Raw genomic sequence first — 10,586 nt, 5'->3', positions numbered from 1 at the left:
TTTGCTCTGTAGGCAAACTGGTGTGGATCCAGGCTGCGGGGCAGGGCTGCTGTGATGTGTCTGCGGACCAGCTTCTCAAAGCATTTCATTACCACTGGGGTGAGTGCCACCGGTCTGTAGTCATTCAGGCCGGTGATGTGGGGCTTCTTAGGCAAGGGGACTATGGTGGAGGACTTCAGGCAGTGTGGGACAGTCGCCTGTGCGAGAGATTTGTTGAACATATATGCTATTTGATCAATTTTTAGTTATTTTCTCAGAAGATTGAGTACATAAGCTGAAATTTTGAGACAATAACTCCAACTTTGGACTTATAGACGAAAAGTTTTTATTTTTAGTTTTCCTAGTGGCAGAAATTAGATTCCATAATAAAAGTCTTGCTTGCTATTTATGAAAATATGCTCTGTATACATTGGAGATAAAACAAGCTTCAGCTAAAGCATACACCTTTCTGGTCAATGCTTTGTGCTATTTCCATTTAATTTAATTCTTTGTTGACAAATATTCCTTTTTATGGTCATTTTGGGCCGTAGATGCTGGATGAAAACCAAGAGAGGCTGAAAGAAGTGTATTTTTAAGAGAAATGGAAAACAGCGCAAGAAAGATTAATTATAGTAATATTAATAGTTACTATCATAGCAATAAAAAATAGTAGATATTTATCGTCTATGTATCGTTAAAACATTTAAATTGAGAAATTAGTGAACGGGCTGGCTGCTCGTTTGGTTTCAAATTTTATAGAAAACATATGTATATTTACACAAAGTTGACAGTTTATTAGATCTAGTCCACTCCTGGTTAATTTATACATACTGTAAAAAAATGCAACAAAATAATTTTAATAAATTATATACAACTAAATAAAATATAAATAAGACACAAACACAAAGACACAAACACATCACAAGAGGCTTTTCTTCTTCCTGTCATTGTCAGACTCATTGAAAGTGATCACGCTGCACTGTTGAAAACATATATTTCCTAAAGAAGTGTTTCCCAACCTTTTGGAGCCATGGCACATATTTAACATTAGAAAAATCACGCGGCACACCACCAAACAAAAATGTCACAAAAGGCATATTGATCATTTCCCCCCGCGCACCAGGCATAGAGGAACTGGCTCGGTTTGTCCCCAGTATACCTTTTTTGCTTTTTCTGATCACTACTCATGCTACGGCCTTCGTCTGGGTCGCAATTTTCTCCAGGACCCAGGTCAGATTTACCACTTTTTCTTTTCAAATATTTATCTATTGCTATTACGCGCTGCGTTGTCTCACTGACAATTTAATTTCCTCTACGTCATATTCTATTTTACTGGCAGTTGGCAACCCATTAAATTAGAGCAGATAGTTGTACTGCCCTCTAGTGGAAGAGAATGTAATTGTTCTGCTAGTTACTCACGTCGATCGCTTAGTGCACTAATCTGGTGGAACCAGATAATCTTCCACGGTACTCCTGATCATTTCTCGGTCACAGTGGTTGGAAAACACAGTCCTAAAGAGTAGGATTTTACATGTGTTTCAGTATGATGCTTGAAGCCAAAAGAAATCATCTCCCTTTTTAAAAAAAAAAAACTTTTTGTATCCTTGTCAGCTGTTTAATAGGGGGTTATATTCTCAAGCAGCCCTTGGTTACTTGAGTCTGAGGCTGAGTGGAAGTTTGGCCTTGATATTAAGCCATTGAAATACTGCTGACTTTTCTTGGATTTCTACTAACTATAAGTTTCTGAGAATATGTCGGGACTGTTGCTTTATGCAGGGGGATTATAACAAAGCAATAATAGAGCGCAGTCCCATGATATTCCATCACCTTGAAATTAATGTTGAGGTTATTGTCTGTCACAATCATATGATTTTGTATTGAGCCTGGTGGATTGTGATTATGGTGCAGGTATCCTGTGGCACTGATCTGGGAGTCTGAATAATTGATAGCAACTATAAGTGGAATCTCTAACTAAAGTACACCCTGGCGTCTCTGTATTATCCTCCAGTAACAGTCGTGACTGTCAGCCTTCCTCTTTCAGACACAAGTATTTTATTTGGATGCATATAAGACATTATAAAGTATTGCCTCACAAAACACAAAGATAAGAACACAGTTGCTCACTTTTCATCTTTTGATGGCATCTGCCTCTTCTCACTGCAGAGGTTCAATCTATTGGAAATTGTTTGGATCGAAGCATCTTCCACGTGAGGTTAATGGCTCCATCATCTCTTCAGATACGCTGTGTTGCATGCATCCTAGCTGTGTTTAGATGGTTATCATCTTCTGGACAGTTTGATCACTCGCCTCTGTCAGTGCGCCCCAGGGCAGCTGTGGCTACAATGTAGCTTGCCATCGCCAGTGTGTGAATGTGTGTGTGAATGGGTGAATGACTGAATGTAGTGTGAAGCGCTTTGGGGGTCCTTAGTGACTAGAAAAGCGCTATACAAATGCAGGCCATTTACCATTTAATTGGTCATTCGTGATCATTATTCACGTGCTTTAAGGCATGCAAAAAGAAAATTTATTGGTCGTTACTGTGATCAACAGAAAGAGTTGTCCTAAAAAGTAAGATTAATAGGTTAGTGAGGCAGGTTCTCTAGCCAACCTAGATAACTGCTGTTATGGTGATGGGATGTTTGGATTTCTGGTTTAAAATCATTAGTGTGACAGGAAATTTGAATGTCATCAGGCTGTGACACAGAGGACACCTGTTTTTCTGCTTGGTTTTAATTTGTTAGCAACACTGTTTTTCCACTAGATTTTAGTCTATTTCTAGATTGTTTGTTACTAAAATTATTTCATTGATTTTTTTCACTTTGATCTGGCAAAAAATACATTTAAAAGGTGACTTCCACATCTAAACATTAGGCTACTGGAAAGCATCAAGTCACTTTAACATGATGGCTTCATGTTAGAAACTGTAGCACTCAGCAGATTCAATAACAGTCATAAACAAACATAAACACACTTCAGTAGCACACCCTTTTGCCTTCAGAACTGCTTTAATTCTTTGTGGCAAAGATTCAACAAGATGCTGCCAAAGAAACATCCCCAACTTCATTACATCATCACTACCATCCTGAACCAGTGATACGAGGCATCCGGAATCCAAGTTTTCATGTTCCTTAGTCCAAATCTTCTTTTGTCCAATTCTGGTGAGCCTGCGTGAACTTTAGCCTCAGTTTCCTGTTGTTAGCAGACAGGAAATACACCTGGTGTGGTCTTCTCCTGCTGCAGCCCATCTTCCCAAGCTTCTGTATGTTGTCCATTCATAGACGCTGTTCTGAATACCTTGGGTGTGACGAGTGTTTTTTTGAGCTATTATTTGCTTTCAATCAACCAACAGTAACAGAAGAATGACAGTCTAACTGAAGTGACAGTTGCCATTGTAGTCAAACAGGCTTTGTTTTTAAAACCGCTATAAAGCATTAATACATGTGAAATAAGAGCAGAAATTGCTCTTTAGCCTTCTTTACTGCTAAACAATACAGAACATGCATATGTAACATGTTGGAAACGTGGAAAGGCAAAAATAAATAAATGGAAGTTTCCGATGTATTTAAAACAGTAAAAACACAATAAAAACATGACTAAAATGATTAAAACAATCTGGTCATTCTCTGACCTCTTGCATCAATGATGGAGTTTCACCCAACTTGCGAGAACTGCTGCTCACTGGATATTTTCCTTCTTTCTTTCTTTTTTTTTTTAACCCATACTCTAGAAACCCCAGAGATGGTTGTGTGGAGAAAATTCAAGTGGACAAGCAGTTTCTGATATACTCAGACGAGCCCATCTGGCACCAGCAAACAGGCCACATTCAAAGCCACGCAAATCACCTTTCTTCGCCATTCTGATGCTCAGCTTGACCTTGAGCAGGTTGTCTTGACCATGTCTACATGTCTAAATGCACTGAGCTGCTGCCATGTGATTGATTAGATGCATGCACTACTTGGCAGTTGAGCAGGGGTACATAACAAATCAGCCAATGAGAGCACATGCACTCTACATGCGTCTCCTACTTTTCAAAAATGCCTAAATAGGCAATTCAAAGGACAAAACAAAAATAATGTAAATCCATCCAATAGTTTATTGAATAAAAGCCCAACACAAATTTACAAAATTTAATCAGTCAACATAAAAATCAGTGACTGCGCACAACGTTCACTGTTAAAAATGTACCCCATGACAGATGCTTTAATTTATCCCCATCAAAAACAATCTGCAACCACCCCGAGCCAAAACAATTCTGCTGGAAAGAAGCATGTTGGATGGATCTGCACATACTGTAGTTGGGAACTGATATTTGTGAAATTTCAGTAGAATAATTAGCTCTACCAGTGTCAAGAAGAAGGGCCTGTGACTGAAAATGCTTGGACAGCTTTACATTTCAACACCTCTGTCCATTGCACTCTGACAGGAGAAGCTTTCACAAATATATATATATATATATATATAAACTGTATAATAGAAATCAGGAGGGTGTTTTTACTCATAACCATATACATAGGATGTTACAAATTCCTTCCTAGGAACAAGGTTTTTGGTTCCTTGCTTCATTTGATAGGTGATGTTAATGTTCCGAAACAAAAATCTATGCAAGAGCCCATAGAAATGACCTAATTTACAACTAAGAATATTACTGACAACTCACAACCCCCAAAAAGAAAAAGAAAATTACCAGTTGAAAGAACTAAGTGGTAATTACAATATGAAAAAAAAAAAAACAGTTAAATTTAGCTACCAGACATGTATGCAAATTAAGTGACAAAACACAGAAGTTCAGTGGTTGCCAATTGTCTCATCAAAGTAACAACAAACTGTGTTTTCAAAGAACCTTCACTCAATAAAAGGGCACCAAGGATCTAGTTTACTTGGCATGGCAAAGAATGAGTGTATAAACAGGAGGGAAAAAGACATTCGCTCATGGCACATCCATTCAAACTGAGCTCAAAATCAAACATTGCTGTTCAACGAACGCTCGAAGTTCTTATTCAGTGAGCTGCAACATTCGAAACAGTGCAGACAGAAATGTCAACCACAGAGACGGACATCTCCCATGTCTTACAGTGCATTTCTCCCTACAGCGCTTTTCATGTTTCCAACCACTAAATAAGCAGGTGATATTTTTTTTATTTTTACTTTTATTTTTCCCCAGAAGAAAACCTTGGTACTCTCTCTCTCAGCCTTGAAAACTAGATTTTGAGCCCCCACTTGCTGTTGTTTGCTGAAGCTAGTCCAAGGAGGGTGGATGTTTGGATGTGTTGGCTGACCGTCAGGCAGCGTCCCGCGAGGTAAGGAGCTGGGAGCGGGTCGCTCTACTCGATCAGCTTCTTAGCCTTGAAGAAACGCCTCAAGTAGAAGACCTGCCATGTGGCCAGCCCAATCAGACAGCACATGGAGAATATGCTGAAGTACAGCACGCGTGTGTTGGTGGATTCTGTAGACAGAGGACCGAAAAAAGGGTAGCCGTGTTATAGGACAGTGATGCAATACTCCTTGTTCATCACTGAAGTAACCACTACAAGCAGACAACTTTACTCTGACGTCTTTAGCTACTTCCTAAGAAAACAATAACAAAGGAACATTTGCAGCAGATGGCTGCTCCAGCCCGACAATGCTTCTGCTAGAGGTTTCTTTATGCTAAATCTGAGTTTTCCCTTCCCACAGTCACCAAGTCCAAGTTTATAAGGAGTTGTGCGACTTTTGGGATTGTTGGATTTTTAACTTAAAATACACTCCTTGAGGTGACAGCTGCAATTTGCCACTATATAAATAAAATTAAACTGAATTCAGTGAGAGAGCTACTGAATAGCTATGTGCTGGGTTGTATTACCATTGGTGTCCCGCATCTCCTCTTCTCTTTTTTTCATGTAAGCAAAGTCGTTCACGATGGACTCCGAGAGGTCTTCCAGGCGCCTGAGCTCAACCTCAAGAGGCTTCAATTTCTCCACCTTGGCAATCTGGAGGGACAAAAGAAAATGATCAGAGGGAAATGGCAGAGAAGGTTGTACAACAGCTTGAGAAGAAGGGTTATTAAATAATTTGTCCAGCAGGTGTCAGTCTAGTGTCGTATGTATGCCAAAGCATTCCTGTTTACACAGGTTCATGAGAATCTGCCATTCGAACTCTGGTGTGAACAATTGCACCTGAGAAAAGCCTGGGTGTGGTTGGCCTTGTTCCGCAACCACAACCAACCACAGCGTTTTATGATATCAATGCACGACGTGTACCAACTCAACTAGTGTCAGAAAGTTTCTTGGTTATGTGGTAGCTCCTGGTTTGTTTTTTTTTGTGCATGACTTGATGTAAGCCACTAGAACAAATTCTCGTCAGTCCAAGAAAGGCCTGGAAAACTGCCCGAAACAGGTTTGAATGTTTCTACTTAATTTCTCTATGCATCCTTTAGTCGTGTGAAACAAAAATAAATAAAGTAAAATATATATTTATTTATTTTTCAGGCCCACTCAGCCATTAGGACCTTGGATGTAAAAAACCCGTGAGCTGCCAAATGATCAAAAACACAGCACACTACAGCCGGCTCTACCAAGCACACATTCTCAAGTATTCTGCAACAGTGAGGAATTCTTCCAGTGTTTTTAACTACACCCCCCACTGAACAGCTTGCAAATTTGTTCAATAAGTAACATGTCCATCTATGTAGGTGAATACATGGTGGGTGGAGCTGAAATTGCAGCTACCCACAAACAGGAATGCCCACTTGGAAGTCTCGGCGAACATCCATCAACACGCAAAGAACAGCATGTAATGTTTGTGCGCTGCGTGTGGGTGGGGAGGGAGGACTGATCATCAGCTCACAGCTCTTTATCACGCCTAAATTTCTAAAGTGTTGCCTAAGGCAGTCACAGTTAGTGGTAATACATTTTTGGGAAAGGAACCCAAGTACTGTGACGATACACACGTCCCTATACAAGAAAAATTGAATGATGTGAAGCCAGGGAACCTCCCGCACACATTACCAAAGCACCCTGAGGTCAACACTGTCCTTCAACAAAAGACAACTACAGCAGTACTTCCAGGAAAAAAGACAAGTTTTAAAAAAGGAGGCACTGAGGTCACAACTGCCAGATTATGCTTCCGTAACATTTGATTAACATGAGACTAAACCTATATGTAACAGTGAAGATATTGTAGGCTGCTTCAAGAAAACCTACTGACCTGATCTTCAAGACACCATGTGCATCATCTATATGAAAACAAACAAACATTTCAGACTGATTCTGACCTCTTCGTAGTTTTTGGCCTCAACACCGTGCTTCATGTCCAGATTGACCAGCTGGTCAGGCACTCTTCCAGTTCCTGATTAAAAGAGCAAAAAACTTTAATCATCATATTCAATTTCACTGAAACATTTAAAATGAGCATCATTTATATAATTTATCCTTTCTAGCACTTTTTTTTTTTTACCAAGCTTCACAAAGTGCTGTAAAAGAATACAGTGTATTCTTTTACAGCACTTTGTGAAGCTTGAACTAAAAATCACTAACTTACACACCAGGAAAGACAAGCATTGTAAAACTTTAACAGTCACTGTGCAAATAGGAATCAATACATAAAACGTATAGATAATTGATGTATTTGTAGCGATGCCCTGATTTTGAAACATTGGCTTGATGTGATGATGATAATTTTGGCCTTTCTTATTTCTTCCCCCTATCTGAAATGTATTAATCCCCATACAGGGCTCGCAAAATCGCTAGTCCGACGTCCCGGAGCTAGCGATATCTCCGGTCGGGCGACCAAAATCTATCTCAGCCCCGCCCGTCGGGCTATATGATAACTCGACGGGCGGGGCTGAGATAGATTTTGGTCGCCCGACCGGAGATATCGCTAGCTCCGGGATGTCGGGCTAGCGATTTTGCGAGCCCTGCCATATAGTAAAGAATCAATAAATGTAGTCTTTCAGTTGTACATTATGTCATGTTGAACATTTAGCACTAGTTGCTGTCACCAGCCACCTTATAGGCCAACAGTGGCTGGAATATCACTTGCATTAATTTATTTTATTAATCATTTTCATTAATTACACTTTTCAGTTTCATGACCATCTATCGATATAACCCAAAATCACTGCAAAATCTACTAAAACTAATAAGTAATACCGGATGAAGACAGCGGGTTAAATGGTTAATCAGAAGAATTGACAGTGACTAAGGCATAAAACCAAGTGTGTGTGAACAGCAGCAGCTGTCCATAACACACATGGGGGGTTGGCATGCTTACCCATGGGCGATTTGCTCTCGAAGCAAACCTCAAACATGTCATAGTCCTCTGTGGTGAATGCAAACTTTCCTTTTGAAGCATCTTCCTTGGAGTAAAGAGTGTGGCCAGAGGAGTCTGTGATCTGATAGATAGATACACAAAAGCAATAAACAACAGTCAAGAGCCAAAGAAACAGCAGAATATTAACTGAAATATTTATTTAAATCAATACTGAATTACTTTGCTCTTTAATGTGGGAATTTTAAATCATTGACCAGTATTATCACTAATAATTGTATTTTTATGACACCAACATGAGGATTTCAGACACTTCAACTGTGTCGTTTTCTAGATAGTTATAGGCTGAGATTGTGATGATGGTTGCTTGTCATCCTTACATGTGTCTGAAAATGCAAGGCTGCAACACCCCACGCAAGCCATTAAACTGCCAGCTGTTAGAACATGAGGGGAGTAAAAAAAAACAAAATAACTTCGTGAGGACGCAGTGCAATCTGTAACAGTATAAATATCGGTCATTTTCTTTGATGTGAGGAAAATCTTTTAAGATCTTCATTTAAATAATACACAAACCATCACTGACGTGTTGGAAGCTAATGTGCTAATGTGGCTAAGCTGTGCTTGGCAGCTGAATGGACCCTAAGACTGACGTGTAACAGCAGCAGAGCCCAGACGAAGTCACCGGCAGGGTCGTTTCTCCAATGTTTTAATATAAATACGTGCACTGTGTGTTACAGCGAGTGCTCACTAGTGTCAAGGTATCTTAACTAATTTTTAAAAAAAGTAAATTACCCCTCAAATTAACCTGAACGGGAGTGTTAGCGAGCACTGACTGTAGCCAGCTGGCTAATTAGCTTCTAAAACCAGGAAGCCGAGGTTTTCTGGGCCTGGGCTAGCTACAATGCTAACAACAGTAGACATTTTCGCAGCAGAAATTACTCGATTTAACATATATAGCCACGAGAGTCACTTGTAAGCGATGCATCGGGTCATTAAAAACCAGATTGAGGCCATTTCGGCCCCGACAACAAACTTGGCAATGGTGAGGGTAGCTAGCCAGCAGGTCTGCGCTCACCTTCAGATTAGTTTTCGTGTTCGCCTGCTCGCTTATGTCATACTCCCCCGTGACTAGCACGTCTTTGTGGATCTCCTCCCGTAAACACTTTCTGGTGTTGACCGGTAAAAAGAAGGAAATTGATAATACCGATTCAATAAGAACCGGTAAGAGCAGTAGCGCAGCGACTCGAGCCATGGCTACCATCAACCGACCAACCAGACCGTGCCAGCCAACCAGCTTAACACCGACTTCCAACTCACACTACCGGCCTCCCTTAGCACTCCAGCGCCGCCGCTGGCCTGGACGTGGAACTCCAACTGCAGATCCTGTGTCCGTGAAGTTCGGGTGAGGTCCAAGTGTTTTATTTTTTGTTCATTTTAGTTTATCTTAGTCCCTTTACAGTCATTTTATTATATTATATCCAGGCTTGCCAACTGGTTAAGAGCAATATTCATGGAATTAAGAATAAAGCATATAAAAATATAAACACTTTGTCCAGGCAATTGTCTTCTCTGTGTACTTCCTCTTTTCGTCCTGCCTCGCAGCAGCGCATGTTTAAAACCTTTTGTCCAGCATATCTACTATATCTAAAACTAAAGATATTTGTATAGAACCTGGTATTTGCCAATCACAAACCCTGTTTTTTTTCTTCTTTTTTCATAATTTGGGGTTATTATCTGAACATACTGAACTTTATAACTTGACATTTTAAGTTTTATGTTAATTTTCTTGATGTTTTGAGTTAGTGAGTTGAAATTTTGATTTATGGGTGGCAAGAAATGTTTTTCTAAGAAATATTTTTTTGTTTTGTTTTGATTGGAGTGGCGGAGTAAGCTTTAAATTACATTTTTAAAGTAGCTGAAACAGTTTTGCACCTAGTTTTAGTCTTTTATAACTTTTATAACTTTGGTGCAAAGAGAAGGATGCATTTGCAGTAGGCATGACATTGCAGATCTGGTTTGCACTCAGGCAATTAAAATACTTACAAGGACTCTACCTTGACAGAAACTACCAGAAGAATCACAGCAAGACTTTTCTATGACTAAACTGTTGTAAAAATAACTGCTCAGGTCACAAAGAGCCCTTACCACAAAGCATCCAACACCTAAGAAATCTGCTAGTGTATCATCTACAAAGGGAGGGACTGGTACATGCATATGTGAAAAACTCTAAATTGGTGTAAAGGCAGCGATCAATGACAGGTGGCATGGACACCAAACAGACAGCAGCTGCAACAGAAGAGGAATCAAAATTTTGGCCAGTGAAAGCTGAAGGAGGATTTCTTCATCCTTTGATCATGTGTAAG

At 39.8% G+C, this 10,586-nt stretch overlaps 1 protein-coding gene across 1 annotated transcript; it reads right to left on the bottom strand.

Moving 5' to 3' along the window:
* Positions 1-4,049: 4,049 nt before the first annotated feature.
* Positions 4,050-9,572, bottom strand: tmed10 (transmembrane p24 trafficking protein 10). Its single transcript, XM_005734376.1, has 5 exons — positions 9,299-9,572; positions 8,227-8,347; positions 7,229-7,302; positions 5,819-5,945; positions 4,050-5,422 (listed from the first exon to the last, which is right to left on the bottom strand). Exons 1-5 carry the CDS (start codon positions 9,482-9,484, stop codon positions 5,301-5,303), a joined length of 630 nt encoding a protein of 209 aa, XP_005734433.1. The 5' UTR covers positions 9,485-9,572; the 3' UTR covers positions 4,050-5,300.
* Between the last annotated feature and the right edge of the window lie 1,014 nt (positions 9,573-10,586).

Source organism: Pundamilia nyererei, unplaced genomic scaffold (genome assembly GCF_000239375.1).
Source record: "Pundamilia nyererei isolate P.nyererei 1_Seehausen unplaced genomic scaffold, PunNye1.0 scaffold00058, whole genome shotgun sequence".
NCBI classification, from domain to species: domain Eukaryota; kingdom Metazoa; phylum Chordata; class Actinopteri; order Cichliformes; family Cichlidae; genus Pundamilia; species Pundamilia nyererei.
The sequence above is the reverse complement of the archived record's forward strand: the minus strand, read 5'-3'. Positions and strand labels throughout refer to the sequence as shown.